The sequence below is a fragment of the Panthera leo genome, chromosome A1, assembly GCF_018350215.1.
Source record: "Panthera leo isolate Ple1 chromosome A1, P.leo_Ple1_pat1.1, whole genome shotgun sequence".
Lineage (NCBI taxonomy): Eukaryota > Metazoa > Chordata > Mammalia > Carnivora > Felidae > Panthera > Panthera leo.
The window spans coordinates 168,994,573-169,016,585 of NC_056679.1; the positions used below are offsets into that span (position 1 = coordinate 168,994,573).

General features: G+C 37.1%; 1 protein-coding gene across 7 annotated transcripts in view; it reads left to right on the forward strand.

The window, feature by feature from the left end:
* FER (FER tyrosine kinase) overlaps window positions 1–22,013 on the forward strand; it is a 445,463-nt gene that overhangs the window by 418,147 nt on the left and 5,303 nt on the right. For all 7 annotated transcript variants that reach the window (XM_042944781.1, XM_042944800.1, XM_042944791.1 and 4 more), the window contains 2 exons: window positions 2,476–2,630; window positions 21,657–21,779. In XM_042944781.1, coding sequence (XP_042800715.1) covers window positions 2,476–2,630; window positions 21,657–21,779 — 278 coding nt within the window. The remainder of the gene's footprint in view (window positions 1–2,475; window positions 2,631–21,656; window positions 21,780–22,013) is intronic.

Consider the following 22,013-nt stretch of genomic DNA (forward strand, 5'->3'; position numbering starts at 1 on the left):
GTGCTTTCTATTACTTTTCAGACACTGATGTTGCCTACCTTGTAATACTGTGTGACTGGAGTCCACATCAGGAGAAAGCTACAAGAGAAATGAGGGGAAGCCTACAAAACAACAAACCAAATGATGGCGTGCTCTAGGGCTTAGTCCCTGAACACCTCTATTTCCTCTCTACACTCAGTCTCTAGGTGAAAGCATTCTCTAATTCCAGTAGGGACCCAGACCCCTTATCTCCTGATGCTTTCCCAACGTCAGTATGCTTCCTTTTTGTATTAGCAGGAGGGAGAAATATAATGAGAATTCCTCCTTTTAAAGACATTTCTTAGATATTTTGGACATCTCTTCTGCTTGCATCTCATTGTCCAGAACTTAGATAATGGCCACATCTCATTGCAGGAGAAGTTGGAAAATACAGGAGTTTTTAGATGGATGACAATAGATTCAGCTAAAATTGGGATTCTTTTACTAAAAAAGAGGAGGAAATGGGACAGTAGGAGGCAACTGGCTGGCTCCACCAAACTTTGTGAATCTAGTCCTCAGCCCTCCCACTAACCTGCCCCATTTCAGTACATGTCAGTTCCATCTTTCCAGGTGCTCAGGCCAAAATATCTTGAAGTCATCATGATTCTTTTTTTCTCCTATTCTACGCCCAATCTACCAGCAAATCCTATTGATTGTACTTTTCAAATATATCTCAAATCTGACTGACTCCATCTTAGTGCAGGCTATTGTTGCTTCTCCTAGACTTCTGAAATAGTCTCCTTTCTGGTTCTGCCAGTCCATTCTCCCCACAATAGGATATAGTCCTTCAAAATGTAAGTCAGATCACATCATTCCTATGTACAGAACTCTCTGGTTACCTCCTAGCTTATTGTGAATAAAATCCAAGGAACTTAACTGTGAAAAAGCTAAACATCATCTGGTCCTGGCTAACCCCCTGATTAAATTTACTAGTGTCTCCCTGTAACTCATTCCACACCAGCTATACTGACTTCCTTAATGTTCCTTGAATATACCAAGCATGTACCAATTTCAAGGTCTTTGTATCTATCGCATCTTGAATGCTTTTCTAGATATCCCCATGGCTTCCTTCTTAACTTCTTTCATGTCTTTGATCAAATATCACATTATCAGAGACCTTCCTAACAGCCTGTCTAAAATAGGATTCCCTCTGGGGCCCCTGGGTGGCTCATTCGGTTGAGCATCCGACTTCAGCTCAGGTCATGATATCGCGGTTCATGAGTTCAGGCCCCGCATTGGGCTCTGTGCTGACAGCTCAGAGCCTGGAGCCTGCTTCCGATTCTGTGTCTCCCTCTCTCTCTGCCCCTCCCCCACATGCGCTCTGCCTCTCAAAAATAAAACTAATTTAAAAAATTAAAATAGGATTCACTCTAGTAAATCTCTCCCTTTATAAAACTTTTTTTCTTAATACTCAGCACCATTTGACATATTATCTGATTTTCTTTGTGTGTATATGTATATATTTGGACATACATATACCTTCTCTACATATATACATATATAAAAATGTATAAACATTTAGGTACATATAGGGATTTGATTATTGAAGGGCTTGTCACTAGAATTAGAGACTTCATCTGTTATGCTCACTGCTGTCTTCTTGAGCAGTTAAGGGTGGTCAAGACAGACTTCTATGAGAAGAGGGCAGTTGAGCTAAGAATGAATGAAGAGGAGTCAGCTATGCTACAACCTAGAAGGAAAACATTCCACATGAAGGGAACAGCTATCTGCAAGGCCCTGTGGTGGAAATAAGCTTGTCATGTTTCAGGGACTTGTCCTGCATTTAAGGACAAAAAGAAGCCCAGTATGGGTAGAATTTAGAAATTATGTAGAATGGAACAAGATGCGGTGGAAGAGACAGAGCCAGATCATGCAGAGTTTTGGCTGTCCCCAATGCAGTCAGAAGAGAAACATTCTCTACATTTTGGGAAGCTCTAAGGCTACAACAACCAAAGGCTATCTAATGACATACAGCTATTTAAATTTAATTCACTGAAAGTAAATTTAAAAATTCAGTTTCTCGATCACACAAGTTTCATTCCAAGTGTTCAATAGTCACACATGGCTAATGACTACCTATCGGGCAGCACAGCACAGATAGAGAATATTTCATCATCACAGAAAGTTATGTAAAACAGTCCAATGAGAAATAATGCCAAGTTTGCTTAGCCTCTCCTGTGATTTTTCTCTTAACCCTAGAATCCGTGTTTTTCTATTTAATGGAAATATATGCAGTGCCTAGCAAATTAGCATGGGGCCTGTTCCCTATGCAAATATTCTCACTGGTGATTTTTTCCTATGACAGAAAAGATGAGAAGGACTGGTAAATCACAAGCATTCTTAACCTCATTATAAATACATTGCAAATGTAAAAAATGCAAAGTGTGGAAGTCATAAATGTGAAAGCAGCTTTCAATTTGTTTTAATAGGTATTTTCCATGTCTTATTGTAACCTAGGGATCTTGCTGCAAGAAACTGCCTGGTAGGTGAAAATAACGTTCTGAAAATCAGTGACTTTGGAATGTCTCGTCAAGAGGATGGTGGAGTGTATTCATCTTCTGGCTTAAAGCAGATTCCCATTAAATGGACAGCACCAGAAGCTCTTAATTATGGTAAGAATAGACTGTTTTTCTTTTTGGTGGTAAAAATGTATTCCATCAGCACAAAACATTCACAAGCAAAGTTGGAGGAGTAAGGCAGAGCCCAAGTTAGAATGATTTGAAAATCAACACAACAATATTTAAGTGTTCATATTTTGTACTTACACATGGGCAGAAACCTAATTCATTGACCTTATTGATCAAATTTCTATATGTAAGATTGCTAGATTTAAACTTTTTTTTAACATTTATTCATTTTTTGAGAGACAGAGAGCACAAGCAGGGGAGGGGCAGAGAGAGGGGGAAACACAGAATCTGAAGCAGGCTCCAGGCTCCCAGCTGTGAGCACGGACCCCGATGAGGGGCTTGAACTCATGAGATATGAGATCATGACCTGAGCCAAAGTCAGATGCTTAACCGACTGAGCCACCCAGGCGCCCCTCAGATTGCTAGATTTAAAAGGTAGATGTACTTATAAGCACTTTTAAATATGACTATATATCTGAGGGTTTTTTAATCCAAAAAAAAATGATTTTTACGTTCACTGTATAATTTAACCATTAAAGTGTTGTTGTGGCTCTGGACCACTGCTTTCAGATGTCTTGCAATTGGTCCAATAACCTCATCTAATAGTAGGTTTTAAAATTTGTTAAGTCTATAGTTTCTCACTCTGAAAACTGCCTTGGTTTCTTTGCATTTTAGTCTCTGGAACTTGTATAAATGTTGGAGGGAGAGAGAGGAGTTACATTTTAAAACAGCAGGGATTTTTTTGTATGTCATTATAATGGAAAAAATTCAGGTTGTGTTATCTGTGGTTGGGATAAACTGGGCTGTAACAAGATGGGTAACAGTTCAGAATTAAAAGGAGAGAGATTGTGCTTTAAGTGAAATTATAAATTACATTTTCATTAAGGGAAGCAGCATGTGAGCCATGGGTTGGTGAATGGGTATGTTTTGAATTGAAATATCATAAAATGACTCTTTATTGATTTAAAATGAAAATTTACTTCATCATGAAAAATCAGGCATTTATAAATGCCCTAATTTAATGCCTAAGTTAAAAACAAAGCTTTTAAGTGAGCTAAAATTTTATATTATATAAAATTAACCATTTTAAAGTGAATAATTTAGTGGTATTTAGTACTGTTTAGAATGTTACACAACCACTACTTCCTTCTAATTCCAACATTTTCATCACTCTAAAGTAATACCCTTTGCCTATTTACTCCCCATTCCTCCTTTCCCTGCAGCCACTGGCTACCACATATCTACTTTTTTATTGCTATGGATTTACCTATACTGCATATTTCGTGTAAATGGAATCATACTATACGTGATCTTTTGTGTGTGGCTTCTTTTACTCTCATGTTTTTGAGGTTCATCGATGTTGTAGCATGTGTAATTAACTTCTTTCTTTTTTATGGCTGAATAATATTCCATTGTATACATTGATAATTTGTTTTCCATTCATCTGTTGATTCATATTTGAGCACTTTTCACCTTTTGGCTACTGTGAATAGTGCTGCTATGAACATTTGTGTATGAGGATTTGAGTACCTGCTATTAGTTGTTCTGGATATACACTAAGAGTCATACGGTAATTCTAGGATTGGTTTGGATGTTAGATGGGGCTGCTTCAGACACTAGGATCTGTTTTGTGTTTTGGATACTAATGATACTACGCAGTATATGTTGTATGTGGTTGTCATTATGAGCAATTGACTAAGTTCTAGTTCCCAATAATGAACTAGAAACTTAACTTCAAAACTTAACACTAGGATGCTAATCCTCACTCTAATTTGTCTTCCCAAGTGCTAGCAAGATAAATTTTTATATGATCACAGACTAATTCCACCATTCCACAGAATATAGAGAAAATGGAAGCCCTGCTATTTTCCACAGTGATATTACTCTAAGATTATATTCCTATGAATAACAATCACGGGATAAAAGATTTTAACTTGTTACTTATGCAGAGGTTTTCTTTAAAGGACAAAACATGGTTAACCCCTTCTCATTGATTCTTACAGCATCCCTACAAAGGGGCTGGAACTGGACTTGGGAGACCCTGAAATTTAGCTCCCTAAAATTTGTTTTAACCCTGTTGGCCAGATCTTCTTCACTGCCTTTGAAAGTCCTCTTCCTGTTAAGCAATTATGCCAAGTAAAATTCTGCCTTTCAATCAAAATGTATTTTAGTTGAATTTCAAGGTGACTGAAGTATTTACAAATCAAAATTCTATTTTCAAATAGCTCTTAGAACCTGACCTACAGCATTGGAAATAATAAAAGATGTGTGAAGATCTTTGGTTGGCAATGAGGGAGATTTTTTTGGCAGTCTTTAATATCAACTTAATACAATTCAGAACAATTTACATGACAATGGAGGAGAGATTTTTAACAGTAGATGAGGAAGAAGTCTGGAATACTTATTACCCAACCCAGTAAGGGAGTCCTTCAGAGTTTAACAAGAGGGAAAAATATAAGAATCTATTGAAAAACTTACTTCTTCTTATGTTTCTTTCATGTTTTATGCAAATACTGGTTTATGATTGGTAGTAAAAACTTGCCTCCTTTCCAAGGGTCTTTTTTCCCCACTGATTATTTTTCTTCACTCTTGCCTCAGAGTAGCTGAAATACTGCACAAGTCTTTCATGACGTGTAGGAGCAAGGTTGATGGTAAAACCTTTCAGTCTAAGGAAACTCCCAGAAATTTTGCTTTACAGCCATAGAGTTAAACGTACTTTCACCATTATTTTGTCATTAGTGTTGCTGTCATTTAATTTTTTTAAAAAATGACAAATATCCTTGTTTTTTCTAAATCGAGCAATAGTAAAGGGCTTACAGTGACACGGATGCCCCTCTCCCACCCATCTCTAGCCACATAACACATAATTGCATATATATATCCCCCCCACCCTTATTAAACACAGAGTGGTAGCATATTCAATAGCCTTTTCAGCACATGTTGCCACCATCCTCAATATAGCTGTTAGCAAAAGTACTTTGTAAAGGGCAAATAGTGTATGCCTCTTCAACTAAGACATAATAAAAAAAAAAATTGCAAAAGACACTTTTTCATTTGTCACTGAAGAATGTGGGGCTGCTGCATCCTCTAATTGAATTAGCATGACATAAGTAAGTACTCTGAAATGAGAGGGAGGCAAGGTTTACAGTGAAAAGAGTCCTGGATCAACCACCAGGACCAGACTCCTACTAGTTACGTCATTAGTTGCACGACCTTAGCAAGTCATCTACCTCTCTGCACCTATGATTTCTAATTTGCAAGATGAGAAGATAGTAAGGGTATTTGTGAGGTTCAAATGAGATGGAAAAGTAGCAAAATCCTGTATAATTGCAAGTTATTCTTAGCCCATTAAAATTACCCAACGAGGTTCTGGTTCAAGATGACAATGCAGGGAGATCCCCAGGTCATACCGCCTCTCACAGATAAACCAAGTCTACAGCTACATATGGAACAATTTTCTCAAAAAAAAAAAACAACAAACAAAAAACCTAGAAACTACGCAACTGCCATATATTGGACAAACAAGGGGGAAAAAATGTATCACAGCAGGTAAGACAGGCTGAGACACAATCTCACCATAAACCTCATCCCCAGCACAGAGAACCATAAACGGCAGGGAACTAAAAACTTAAAGCTTCTCCCTGAGGAGTGAATTATTTAAGCCCCCACACATCAGACTCGCCAGCATTTAAGACCTGCACCTGAGAGATGAGCTTGCAAAACATCTACCTTTGAAAACCAAAGAGGCTACAGGGAACGTATAAACAATTCTTAAAAGGGCCCCATGCTTGGAATCACCTGCTTAGGGCCCAGAGCAGAAGCAGCCAATGGACAGGTTATGTGAAAGAAGCTCATTTGCTAGCCTTAAAGCATCGGCCTGAGGAGTATCTTGTTTGACACACATCTAGGGGTCAGCAGGGGATACTTTCTAGGAATGGAGGCCGGCAAGCGCCATCTTCACATTCTCCCTCTGCCGCACCCCCAGGGCACCAGTATCTCTCAGAGGGGAGCTTTTACACATGTCCAGTACCCTGGTTTATGTAGCTGTTGCACAGGAAACACCCCAGGATCTTCAGGTTCTGGAGGTCAGGGGGCTTGCATTCCTATGTCCCATGTGACTGTAACAACTGGAGACCATTCTTGGCAGACTACCACCCTGGTGCCCTGACAGACAGCAACATGCCCACAGTCTTTACTTGCTTTTCCCACAAGCTTTGGCTTGAGAACAGGCTTCATGTATGTCACCTGATTACAGGCCTGTGGAGGTTCTGTCCAGAAACAAAGTCCAGTGCACACCATCTCTTCACTCTCCCTCTACTTTGCTTGCTGGAATCTCCCATAAAGGATCTTATACCCTTGTCTGGTGCTCAGGTTTTAGCAGATGATGCCTAAGAACATCTTTATATCACCTGGATTCTGGTGGTCAGCAGGACTTAGTTTCACAGATCCCACAGGACCGTAACCAATGGAGAAAAAGTTCTTAAACAGCTAGTACCTGTAGAGCACAGTAAGAGGCAACAGGCCCAAGAGCTCTTTCTTTCTGTGTGAGGGCTACAGCCAGAGGGGCAGGATTCTAACTGAACATACATCCAAGACCTGACTATAATTCTTTCCAGAGACCTTGTAGGGCAAGCACAATCCTCACACTCTGCCACTGTTGTGTTCCAGAGCACCAATATCTCTCAGAAGAAAGCTCTTACACACACCTGGTGCCCCAGTTTTGGGGGTTGCCATCCAGAGAATGCCCCTTGATCTGGCTCTGGTGACGAAGGGGGACTTGCATTCCTGAGTCCCACAGGACTGTATTGAGAGAGAAAGTTCTTGGCAAGCCATCATTCCTCAAGGGAGTGCACCAACAGCTGACTATATAAGAAGGCAGAAGCTTCAGACTGAGAGACAGCCTTCAGGTTTGGCACAATCTAGAGGCTCAGGTAACATAGGCTGTGGACCATCTTTGCACTCTCCCTCTGCCTCGCTCCACCGCACTGGTATCTCCCAGAAGGGAGCATATGCACTCATCTGGAGCCCCAATTTTTGCAACTACTGCCCAGGAGATAACTCCAGATCACCTGGATCTGGTGGCCAGTGGGACTTACATGTGTAGTCCCATTGGACTGTGGGACCTTAGCCAGTAGCTTTGGCTCTGGCTGCAAATCAAACAGTGTTGGTGCTGAGATTCTTTTGGACCCTGATAGGTCTAGGAACACCCTCAACTACTGTGAGCTATTAAAAACAAAATAGATCACAAAGATTTGAAGACAACAAAGAGCTAGGGCAAGGTTGACTGATGGCATTCATGTATCACATGAGGCCACTTCCTCAAGACTGGGAGAGGTGGCTGTTTCATCGAGTGCATAAAACCCAACACAGAGAGTCAAGCAAAATGAAGAAACGTTGAAATATGTTCCAAATGAAAGAACAAAAGAAAACCTCAGGAAAAAAAATTTAGCCAGAGATAAATGATTTGCCTGATAAAGACTTCAAAGTAATGATCACAAAGATGCTTACCAAACTCAGGAGAAGAACAGATGAACATAGAAACTTCAATGAAGAGAGAGAAAATCTAACAAAGTACCAAACAGAAGTCACAAAGCTAAAAAATGCAATCATTGAGCTAAAAAAAAAAAACAGTGGAGGGGGTTTCCAGAAGACTAGATGAAAAGATCAGTTAACTTGAAGATAGAGCAGTGGAAGTCACCCAATAAGAGCAGCAAAAACAATTTTTGAAAGTGAAGATAACTCAAGGTACTTAGAGGACACCATCAAGCAGACTAGCATTTGCATTATAGAATCCCCAGAGGAAGAAGAGGGAGTGTAAGGGATAGAAAACTTACTTGAAGAAACATTGATTAAAAACTTCCCTAATTTAGGGATGCCTGGTGGTGCAGTTGGTTAAGCAGCTGACTTTGGCTCAGATCATACATGATCTCATGGTTTGTGGGTTCTAGCCCCACATCAGGCTCTGTGGTGACAGCTCAGAACCTGGAGCCTGCTTCGGATTCTGTGTCTCCCTCTCTCTCTGTCCTTCCCCTGCCCATGCTCTGTCTGTCTCTCAAAAATAACATTAAAAAAAAAAACACTTCCCTAATTTATAGAAGAAAACAGATATCCAAGATCTAGGACGCATACTGAGTTCCAAATAGAGTAAACCCAAAGAGACCCATGACAAGACACATTATAATTTAAATGTCAAAGGTTAAAGAGAAGGAAAGAATCTTAAAATCAGCAAGAGAAAAGCAAATTGTTACATACAAGGTAGCCACTATAAGATTATCAGCAAATTTTCTAGCAGAAACTTTGCAGGCCAGAAGAGAGTAGTACAATATATTCAGAGTGCTGAAACTAAAACCTTGCCAACCAAGAATGCTGTACCTGGCAAAGTTACCATTCAGAATTGAAGGAGACACAAAGAGTTCTCCAGACAGGCAAAAGCTAAAGAGTTTATCACCACTAAACCAGCCTCTTAACCAAGTTAAAATAACTTCTCTAAACTGAAAAGAGAGGGTGCTTATTAGTAACAAGAAAACACATAAAAGTACAAATCTCACTGATAAAGGTGAATATATAGTAAAGGTAATAGATTCATCATTTACAAAGCCAGCTTTGTTAAAAGACAAAAGTAGCAAAAATAACAATAACCACAAAATAAAAAGATGTCAACCATGACATCAAAAACAAAATGTTGTAGGGAAGAGTATTTTTTGGAGCTTTAAAATCCATTCTACCTTGGTATCAACTTAAAATAGACTGTTATAAATATAGGTTGTTTTATATAACCCTCATGGTAACCACAAAGCAAAAATCTTTCTTTTTTAGAAAAGAAAAAAATCTTTTCTTTTTAGAAAAGAAATTCAAGCATACCACTAAAGAAAGTCATCAAGCCACAAAGGAAAACAACAGAAAAATAAAGGAACAGAAGAATTACATATAGTCAGAAAGCAATTAACAAACTGACAATAAGTACATATGTATCAACAATTACCTTGAGTGTAAATAGACTAAATTCTCCAACCAAAGGACTGAATGCCTACAAAGAAAAACAGAAACAAGGCTTATCTATATGCTGCCTACAAGAAACTCACTGCAGATATAAGGACATACACAGACTCAAAGCGAATGGACAGGAAAAGATATTTCATGCAAATGGAAATCAAAAGAAAGCTAAGGTAGTTATGTTTATATCACACCAAATAGACTTTTAGACTGTAATCAAGGACAAAGAAGGGTATCACATAATGATAAAGCAGCCAATGCAACAAGAGTATGTAACATTTGTAAATATTTATATAGCCAATATAGGCTCACCTAAACACATAAGGCAAATATTAACACAGTAAAGGGAGAAATAGACAGGAATAATATAGATGACTTCAATACACCACTTACATCAATGGAGAGATCATCCAGACTGAAAAATCAATAAAGAAATATGGGCTTTAAATGACACACTGGACCAGATGGACTACATAGACATATATAGAACATTTCATCCAAAAGCAACAGAATACACATCCTTCTCAAGTGCACATGGAACATTTGTCAGGACAGATCATATAGTAGGCTACAAAACTAGTCTTAATAATTTTCAAAGATAGAAATCACATCAAGCATCTTTTCTGACCACGGTGGTATGAAATTTCACAATTTCTGGGACATTAAACAACATGCTACTGAAAAACCAATGGATTAGAGAAGAACTCAAAAAGAGCAATCAAAAAACACCTTGAGACAAATCAAAACAGAAATACAGCATACCAAAACTTATGAGATGCTGTAAAAGCAATTCTAAGAGGGAAGTTCTTGGGAAAAAGAAAAAGAAAAATCTCTTAACATTATATATCAAGTAACTAGAAAAAGAAGAATAAACAAAACCCAAGGTTAGTAGCAGGAAGGAAATAGCAAAGATCAGAGCAGAAATAAATGAAATAGAGACAAAAAAGAAAATAAAAAAGAACAGTGAAACTAAGAGCTTGTTCTCTGAAAAAAAAAAATAAACAAAATTGAGAAACTTCAGCTCTACTGACCAAGAAAAAAGAGAAAGGACTCAAAACCAGAAATGAAAGAGAAGTTACAGTTGATATCACAGAAGTGCCAAGGATCATAAAAGACTACTATGAACAACAATATGCCAACAACACATGGAAAAAGAAATAGATAAATTGCTAAAAATATACAATACACCAAGACTGAATTATGAAGAAATAGAAAATGTGAACAAACCAATTACTGATTCAGTTTTCTTACTAGTAAAGAAAAACCAACAAACAAAAGTCCAGGACCACATGATTTCACTGATGAATTCTACCAAACATTTAGAAGGATTGGTATTAACTCTTTAAAACTCCTGGATGCTCAGGATCCAGAGTGCCTGGGTGCCTGGATGGCTCAGTCAGTAAAGTATGCAACTCTTAATCTCAGGGTCATGAGTTTAAGCCCCACAATGGGTGTGAAGCCTACTTAAAATAAAAAAGGAATAATAAAATAAAATAATAAAACTTCCAAAAAATAGAAGAGGAATAAACACTTCCAAAGTCATTTTACAAGGCATTATTCTGATATCAAAACCAGACAAAGACACCACAATAAAAGAACATTACAGGCCAATATCCCATTTGAACATAGCTGAAAAATTCCTCAACAAAAGTTTGGCAAACCAAATTCAAGAATACACTAAGAGGTTATATACCATATTCAAGTGGGATTTATTCCAGGGATGCAAGAATGTTTTAACATCCACAAGTCAATCAATGGGATATGCCTTATTAACAAAATGAAGGGTAAAAATTATCTCAATAGATGCAGAAAAAGCATTTGACAAAATTCAACATCCATTTATGATAAAATCTCAACAAATTGGGTATAGAAAGAACATATCTGAACATAATATAGGCCCTATATGACACAAACCTACAGCTAACATCATATTCAACAATGAAAAGGTAAAAGCTTTTCTAATATCAGGAGCAAGACAAGGATTCCCACTCTTACCACTGTTTTTCAACATAATAGTGTAAGTCATAGCTAGAGCAATTAGATAAGAATAAAATAAGGGGAGCCTGGGTGGCTCATTCAGTTAAGCATCTAACTCTTGGTTTTGGCTCAGATCATGGTCTCATGGTTTTTAAGTTTGAGCCCCATGTTGGGCCCTGTGCTGATGGTGCAGAGCCTGCTTGGGAATCTCTCTCTCTAGTTCTCTTCCCCTCCCCCGCTTACCCTCTCTCTTTTTCTCTCAAAATAAATGTAAAAAAATAAAAATTAAAAGCATCCCAAGTGGAAAAGAAGTAAAATTATCACTATTTGCAGATGACATTATTATATACAGAAACCCTAAACACTCTACCAATAAGAACTAATTAATGAATTCAGTAAAGTTGCAGGATACAATATACAAAAATATCTTGCATTTCTATACATAAAAATGAACTATTAGAGAAATTAAGAAAACAATCTCATTTACAGTTGCATCAAAAGGACTAAAATATGAATAAATTTAACATAGGAAGTGAAAAACTTGTATACAAATGCCGTAAGATATTAATGACAAAAATTCAAGACTATGCAAATAAATGCAGATATTCCATGCTCCTGGATTATGAGAATTAATGTTGTTAAATGTCTCTACTACCCAAAACAATCTACAGTTTTAATGCATTTTTGACAGAAATAGAACCCACAATTCTAAAACTTGTCTGGAACTACACAAGACCATGAATAGCCAAGACAATCTTGAGAAAGAACAAAGTTTTGGAGATAGTGCACTCCCTGATGTCAAACTGTACTAAAGCTGTAGTAATCAAAATAGTATGATACTGGCATTAAAAATTGATACATAAACCAATGAAGCAGAGGGCCCAGAAGTAAACCCATGCATATATGGTTAATCAGTTTAAAACAGAGAAGCCAAAAGTATACAATAGGAAAGGGACAGTCTTTTCAAAAAATGGTGCTGGGGAAACTGCACAGTCACATGCAAAAGAATGAAATGGGACCACTGTCTTATACCATACACAAAAATTAACTTAAAATGAATCCAAGACCTGAACATAAGATGCAAAACCACAGAACACCTAGAAGGACATATAGGCAGTAATTTCCTTGACTTGGTCTTGGAACTAAGTTTTTATATTTCACACCAAATGCAAATACAGAAAAAGCAAAATAAAGTAATGGGACTACATCAGACTAACCGTTTCTTCACAGCAAAGAAAAGCATCAACAAAAGGAAAAGGCAACCTACTAAATGGAGAAAATATTTGCACATCATTTATCTGGTGAGAGGTTAATGATATCCAAAATATATAAAAGAATTCATAAAACTCAGTATCAAAAAAATAATTCAATTAAGAAATAGATCTGAATAGACAGTTTTCCAAAGAAGACATATAGTATAGCCAATGAGTATGTGAAAAGATGCTCAACATCACTCATCATCAGGAAAATACAACTCAAAACGGCAATGACATACATGCCCCAGATACCCTAGGATAATGAAAAATAAAGGCTGTGGTTTAAAAGAGCAACTACAATATAAAAGATCCAGCTCTATTACTCTACCAAAGGGCACAGGAGCTGCTGGAGCTCTGTCCAGATCAAAGGGGCTGGCAAGTGCCATAGTTTGCATTCCCCTGCTCCTTGATAGGCAGCCTGCCTCACTGAACCCTGAACCCCTAGCCTATACCAGCCCAAACCCTCCTAACAAGGCAGCCCCAGTACAGCATCAGGGAACCCCTGATTAGTGCTCATTCTATCTCTAGCTGTCTTCACCAAGGTGACCCAGGTGCAATGCATCCTGAAGCATACCAGGCCCACACCACTTTGGCTCCAGATGACTTACTAGGGCACTTCTGGTACAGAGTGCCCTGAGACGCCCAGACCACACCTTGCCCTGGCTTTAGCCACCCCACCAGGATGCCCCCTGCATAGAGCAACCCAAGACATCCAGGCCCATGCCTCCCTCAGTTTTAGCCACCCTACCAGGGTACCCTCTGCCTGCACTGAGCACCCCAGCCTTGTACCCACTCTAGCCTCAGCTCCTCTGCCAGGGTGATCTCTGTGTGCAGAGCCCAGGACTACCCTAGCCCATTTCCACTTCAGCTGTCCAGAGCACCCTCTGTGCAGAGAGTCTGGGGACCCCCAGCTCACATCAGCCAACGCTCCAGCCAGTCAGAGTCACCAGGCACACACAGTCTACACAGGCAATGACCATACACAAGACCATTTTCTCAAATTTAGGAGACATAGCTATTTTGCCTCATTCATATAAATAAACACAGGAAGATAAGCAAAATGAGGAGACAGAGGAAGATAACCCAAATGAAAGAACAAAACAAAACCTCAGAAAAAGAACTAAATGGGGAACCTGGGTGGCTCAGTTATTTGAGCGTCTGACTTTGATCTCACAGTTCATGAGTTTGAGCCCCACATTGGGCTCTCTGCTGTCAGCTCAGAGCCTACTTCAGATCTTCTATTCCCCTCCTCTCGTCCCCTCCCCTACTTGCACTTTCTCTTAAAAAAAAAATAATAATCAACATTTAAAAAAAGGAAAAGAATAAGAACTAAATGAAATGGAGACAACCAATCTACTTGACAAAGAGTTCAAATGGTGCTCACCAGACTAAAGAAGAGTGAATGAGCTTTGTGAGAACTTCAGTAAGAGATAGAAAATGTAAAACAGAACCAATCAGAGTCAAAGAATACAATAACCAAAATGAAAAATACACTAAAGGTAATCAACAGTAGTTTAGAAGATGAAGAAGAACAGATCATCAATATGGAAAACACCCAAGCTGAAAAGCAAAAAGTAAAAAGAATTTTTAAAATGAGGATAGGTTAAGGGATTGTAACCCTGATTTTAACATCAAGTGAACAAACACATTATAGGGGTTCCAGAAGGAGAAGAGAAAGGGGCAGAAAATCTATTTCAAGAAATAACAGCTGAAAACTTACCTAACTTGGGGAAGGAAACAGACATCCAGGTTCAGGAAGCAAGAGACCTCCAAACAAGATAAACCCAAGGAGATCCACACCATGACACATATAATTAAAATTTCAAAGATTAAATATAAAGAATTTTTAAAGCAGCAAAAGAAAAACAACATGTAATATATAAAGCTATTGGCTTATTTTTCAACAGAAATTTTGCAGGCCTGAAGAGAATTGCATAATATTTAAAGTGCTGAAAGGAAAAACCTACCATCAAGAATACTCTACATGGCAAAGTTATCATTCAGAATTCAAGGATAAACAGAGTTTTTCAGACAAAATTTAGAGGAGTTCATCATCACTAAACTGGTCTTACAAAAAAATGTTAAAGGGACTTCTTTAAGAGGAAGAGAAAAGGCCATAATTAGAAGAAAATTGTGATAGGAAAGGACAATACTTATGTAAGACAAAATAGACTTTAAAACAAGGACTATAACAAGAGACAAAGAAGGACAATATATAATAATAAGGGGATCAAGCCAACAAGAGGATATAACAGTTGTAAATATCTGCACACCCAACACTGAGGCACCTAAATACATAAAGCAAATATTACAGACATAAAGGGAGAAATTGACAGTAATACAATAACAGTAGGAGACTTTGACACCCTATTTACATCAATGGATAGATCATCTAGGCATAAAATCAATAAGGAAACAATGTATTTGAATAACACAGTAGGCCAAAGTACTTAACAGATGTATACAAAACATTCCATCCAAAAAGAATAGAATACACATTCTTTTCAAGTACACCTGGAACATTCTCCAGAAAAGATCACATTAGGCCACAAAACAAGTCTCAATAAATTTAAGAAGACTGATACCATATCATGTATCTTTTGTGATCACAACAGTATGAAACTAGAAATCAATTACAGGAAAAACACCTGGAAAAGCACAAACACGTGGAGCCTGAACAACATGCTACTAAACAAGCAATGATTCAATGAAAAAATCAATGAGGAAGTAAAAAAAACACATGAAGACAATAAGGGGATGCCTGGGTGGCTCAGTTAAGGTCATGACCTCATGGTTTGTGAGTTTGAGCCCCACATTGGGCTCTCCGCTCTCAGTGCAGAGCCTGCTTCGGATCCTCTGTGTGTGTCTGTCTCTCTCTGCCCCTCCCCTGTTCTCATTCTCTCTCTTTCAAAAAATAAACATTTAAAAAAATACATGTAGACAATGAAAATGAAAACAATGCTTCAAAATCTTTGATACACAGCGAAAGCAGTTCTAAGTGAGAAATTTATAGTGACATAGGTCTTCCTTAAGAAACAAAAAACAAATCTCAAACAATCTGCCTTTACACCTAAAGTAACTCGAAAAAGAAGAATATTCAAAGCCCAGAGTTAGTAGAAGGAAGGAAATAATAAAGATCAGAGTAGAAATAAATGAAATAGAGACTTTAAAAAGCAATAGAAACAAAAAATCAATGAAACCAAGATCTGCTTCTATGAAAAGATCAACAAAATTGCCAAATCTTTAGCCAGACTCATCAAGAAAAAAAAGTCCCCAAATAAATAAAATCAGAAATGAAAGAGAAGGAACAACCAAGATGACAGAAATCCAAAGGATTGTAAGAGAATACTACAAAAAATTATATGCCAACAAATTGGACAACCTAGAAGAAATGGATAAATTCCTAAAAGCAGATCATCTTCTAAAACTGAATCAGGAACAAATAGAAAATCTGAACAGACCAATTGCTAGTACCAAATTGAATTGGTAATCAAAAAACTCCCAACAAACAAAATTCCAGAACTAGATGGATTCACAGGTGAATTCTACCAAACATTTAAGTAAAAATCAATACCTGTATTTCTCAAACTACTCCAAGAAACAGAAAAGAAATTCTATAAGGCCAGCATTACCTTCATACCAAAACCAGACCAAGACACTACAAAAATAGAAAACTACTGGCCTGATAAAGATTCAGAAACCCTCAACAAAACATTAGCAAACCATAGTCAGCATTACATTAAAAGGATCATTCACTACAATCAAGTAGGATTTACTCAAGGGGTGCAGGGATGGTTCAATATTCACAAATCAATCAATGTGATACACCACAGTAACAAATGATAAGACTCATGATCATCTCAGTAGATGCAAAGAATGCCTTTTACCAAATTCAGCTCCATTCATGATGATGATTAAAACAAAACAAACAAACAAAAAAAAAAACCTTTTAACAATGTGGGTGTAGAAGGACCATAACACAATAAAGGCCATATATGAAAACACAGCTAACATCATACTCAATGATAAAAAACTGAGAGCTTTTCCTCTAAAATACGTAACAAGACAAGGATGTCCATTGTCACCACTTTTATTCAACATAGTACTGGCAATCCTAGCCATAGTCATCAGATAAGAAAAAAGAAAGGGCATCCAAGTTGGTAACAAAGAAGTAAAACTGTCACTGTCACTATTTGCATATGACATGATACTATACATAGAAAACCCAAAAGACTCCACCAAAAAACTATTAGAATAAATTAATAAAGTTGCAGGATACAAATTGACATACAGAAATCTGTTGCATTTTTATACACTAACAACAAAGTAACATAAAGAGAAATTAAGAAAACAATTCCACTTAAAATTGCATTAAAATAATAAAATACCTAGAACGAAAGTTAATCAAGGAAGTGAAAGATCTATATTCTGAAACTATAGAACATTGATGGAAGAAATTGAAGATAACAAAAGTAAATGGAAAGACATACCATGCTCATGGATTAGAAGAAATAATATTGTTAAATGTCCATACTACCCAAAGCAATATACAGATTCAGTGCAATCCCTATCAAAATAACAATAGTATTTTTCACAGAAGTAGAACCAATAATCCTAAAATTTGTTTGGAACCTCAAAAGACCATGAACAGCCAAAGCAATATTGAGAAAGAAGCACAAAGCTAGAAGTATCTCAAACCCAGATTCTAAGATGTACTACAAAGCTGTAGTAATCAAAATTTTATAGTACTGGCACAAAAATAGACACATAGATCAATGGAACAGAAAAGAGTCCAGAAATAAACCCATGTTATGTGGTCAATTAGTCTATAACAAAGGAGACAATGAGGAAAAGACCGTCTTCTTAATCAGTGGTGCCAGGAAAACTAGCTAGCTGCAACCAAAAGAATGAAGTAGACCACTTTTTTACACCATACAGAAAAATAAACTCAAAATAAAGACCTAAATGTGAGATATGAAACCATAAAATGCTTAGAAGAAAACATAGGCTGTAATATTTTTTATATCAGCCTTAGCAACATATATATATATATGTGTGTGTGTGTGTGTGTGTGAATGTATATGTATGTGTGTATATATATATATATATATATATATCCTCAGGCAAAGGAAACAAAAGCAAAAGGGACCTATTGGAACTACACCAAAATAAAAAGCTTCCTTACAGCAAAGCAAACCATCAACAAAATAAAAAAGCAGCCCACTGAATGGGAGAAGATATTAGCAAATGAGATATCTGATAAGGGATTAATATCCAAAGTACATATAGAACTTATACAACTCAATACACACACACACACACACACACACACACACACACACACACACAATCTGATTAAATGATAGGCAGAGGACCTGAACATTTTCTCCAAAGACCTACAAATGGCCAACAGACACATGAAAAGATGTTCAATATCGCTAATAAAGGAAATGCAAATCAAAACCACAATGATATATCACCTTATACCTGTAAGAATGGCTAGAATCAGAAAGAAATAACAAGTATTGGCAAGAAGGTAGAGAAAAAGGAACCCTTTGCACTGTTGGTAGGAATGAATATAAATTAGTACAGTCACTGTAGTAGACAGTTTAAATGTTCCTCAAATAATTTTAAAAAATATATGATCCATTAATCCCACTACTGTTTATCATAAGAAAAAGCAAAATGCTCATTAGAAAAGATATATGCATTAGAAAATATATGTGTTTATTGCAGCATTATTTACAATAGCCAACGTATACAGCAACCTAAGTGAGGGCGCCTGGGTGGCTCATTGGTTGAGCGTCCGACTTAAGATCAGGTCATGATCTCACAGTCCATGGGTTCGAGCCCCACGTCAGCTCTGTGCTGACGGCTTGGAGCCTGGAGCCTGCTTCAGATTCTGTGTCTCCCTCTCTCTGTGTCTTTGTGCTTGTCCCCTGTCACACTCTGTCTCTCTTGCTCTCAAAAATAAATATTTTTTTTAAATGTTAAAAGAAGCATTTGATAGATGAATGGATAAAGAAGATGTGGAAGAGATGGATGTATATGTGTGTGTGCGTGTATATATATATATATATATATATATATATATATATATATATATATATATATATGCTTGCCACTTGTGACAACATAGATGGATCTAGAGTATTTTATGATAAGTAAAATAAGTCAGAGAAGACAAATACCATATGATTTTACTTATTTGTTTAATCTAAAAAGAAACAAAGAAAGAAAGAAACAAAGAAAGAAAGAAAGAAAAGCAGGAAAACACCCATAAACACAGAGAACAAACTGTTAGTTTCCAGAGAGGGAGATGTTTGGGGGATGGGCAAAATGGATGAAAAGCAGTAGGAGGTACAGGGTCCCAGTTATGGAATGAGTAAGTCACAGAGATGAAAGGTACAGCATAGGGAATATAGTCAATAGCATTGTAATACCATTGTAGAAAAAACCACAATGAGATCACCTCACACCTGTTACAATGACTATAATCAAAAAGACAACAAATAACACGTTTGCTAGGATGTGAAGAAAGGCAATCTTTGTACACTGTTGGTGGAAATATAGAGTAGCCACTATGAAAAACTATATGATGATTCCTGAAAAAAATTAAAAATAGGACTACCATATCATAGCATTTCCACTTCTGGTATTCATTTGAAGAAAAAGAAAACACTAACTCAAAGAGATATGTACACCCCCATGTTCATTGCAGCATTATTTACAATAGCTACAATATGTAAACAAAGTGTCCACTGACAGATAAATGTGTAAAGAAAACTGTGGTATACATAGACAATGGGATATTATTCAGCCATAAAAAATAACATCTTGCCATTTGCAACAACATGGATGGACCTTGAGCTCCTTAGGCTCAGTGAAACAAGTCAGAGAAAGACAAATACCGTATGATCTCACTTTCATGTGAAATTTTTAAAGACAACCAAGGTCATAGAAACAGAGAACAGATTGGTGGTTGCCAGAAGTAGGGAATGGGTAAAATGGGTGAAGAGGGTCAAAAGGTCCAAATTTCTAGTTGTGAGATAAATAAATCATTGGTATATAAAGCACAACATGGTGACTATAGTTAATAATACTGTATTGCACATTTGACAGTTGCTAAGGCAGTAAATCTTTAAAGTTTTCCTCACAAGAAAAAACAATTTTGTAACCAAGTATGGGAATGGATGTCAATTAGATTTACTGTATTGATCATTTTGCAATATATACAAATACTGAATTGTTATGTTGTACACCTGAAAGTAATATAATGTGTATCAGTTATGCTCATTAAAATAAGCAGATAAATTAAAAATGTATTTTAAAATAAATTTAAATTATCCAGCAAAACCAGGTTCAAGGTCAAGGTTACAGAATTAGGTTATTAACTTTCACTTCTGGAGCCTGATCTTGTTTTACGTACAACATGCCTTTCTTGATCTCTGCCCAGATACTGTCTTACAAAAAGAAAGAATTTGGCTCTGTATACCTTTTACTTTCTTCAAGAATTAATTTTAACTTGTAGTCATTGAATGACTTTCATGAAAAGTATTAAATTACTGGATGGCAAACATGAAAAGAGTTGATAAGCAGACAAGAAAACTAATCTTTCTACCAAACAGCATAGTAATTATGCTCTAGTAAGAAGGAAGCTAATTCACACAGCTGGAGAGGATCATCAGCAAGTACACACTAAACTCTGACGTAACAGCAGTTATCAAAGCACAGGCATACTCTCATTCTCGTTTCACTTCATTCAAGAAAGAGAAAAGGCCTTAAAGTAACCAGACATTTTTAGCAGAGGGGCATTTATAAACCTGGAGAGGCAGAGTTGAGGCAAGTAGCTCCCAAAGGGGATAGAGATGAAATCATTGAAGGATCCTTCTACACCACTGCAAATGGGGTTTCACTGTGGAAGTACATGCACTCTATGTAAAATTAAACTACAAAATTAAAAATACAAATATGTTGTGAAAATCTTTAAATTCTTAGCCTCTTGGGGAATGGAAAGGATTTTCCTGTTTCCCTCCTTGATTTCACATCTATCTCCAGAATGTATCATGTGCTTTTATCTCCATGCTTCTCTAGAAGACTACCAAAAAAGAAAAAAAAGAAAAAAAAAACAAAAACCCGAAGAGCTCAGTAAAACAGGTGCACCAAGATATTTTGACAAAACAAGGCACCATGTAATTTAAAGAAGTTGTTTTTATCAGCCAGCTATGTTAATTCTACCCTATTCAAAATACACAGGAAAAAAATGTATTTTCCATAAATGAAACAGTGGAGAAAATGAGACTTTTAAGGATGTAGGAATATCTGTAAATAGTGACAAGTAAAAAATTGAAGTTAAAAAACTTTCATTATTGCTTTAAGTCTGTTTATAATTTTCATGGAAAGAAAATAATGCAGGCACAAGGTAAAATTGCAGAAATCTGACTTAATCTCCTAGGCGCATATATGTATGTATATATAAACCATCCTTCTCATTTAGATACCACAGGGACAGTTAACCTCCGTACTGGCTAAATATTTGCTCTTGGTTGGGGTTAAGTGATTTGAAAGCTGGTTTTGTTAAACTAGCAGCCTGAAGATTATTCATTTAGTTGGTAATGTTACTACTAGTCCTGGAAAGTAAAACTAGTGAAGAAATAAGATCATTAGTTACTGCATTCCTTTGGTAAGTTTAAATATGCGAACATGTGACTGACAAAGACATGCATCACTGGAAATGTTCACCCGCTTACACACTTACCTGGTTATGGTTTTGTGCGCCCCCCAGGGAGATACAGTTCTGAGAGTGACGTGTGGAGCTTTGGCATCCTCCTCTGGGAGACCTTCAGCCTAGGGGTCTGCCCATACCCTGGAATGACAAATCAGCAAGCGCGGGAACAAGTGGAAAGAGGTAAACCAATGACCCGGGTAGTAGCCAGCGTTCACATCCAGCCCCCAGGGCCGTGCTGATAATGCTGTGTGTGTGGCTTTCCTAGTGGGGGGAAGGTACATACTACTTGGTGAAAACAGACAGCAGAGGTGGTATTATATCTGCTTTTGTGCACCATGGATGGTGTGGCTCTTGTATAACAAAACCAACAACAAAAAACGTTTAAAGATTCCAACAGTCTACAATACTCCTGTA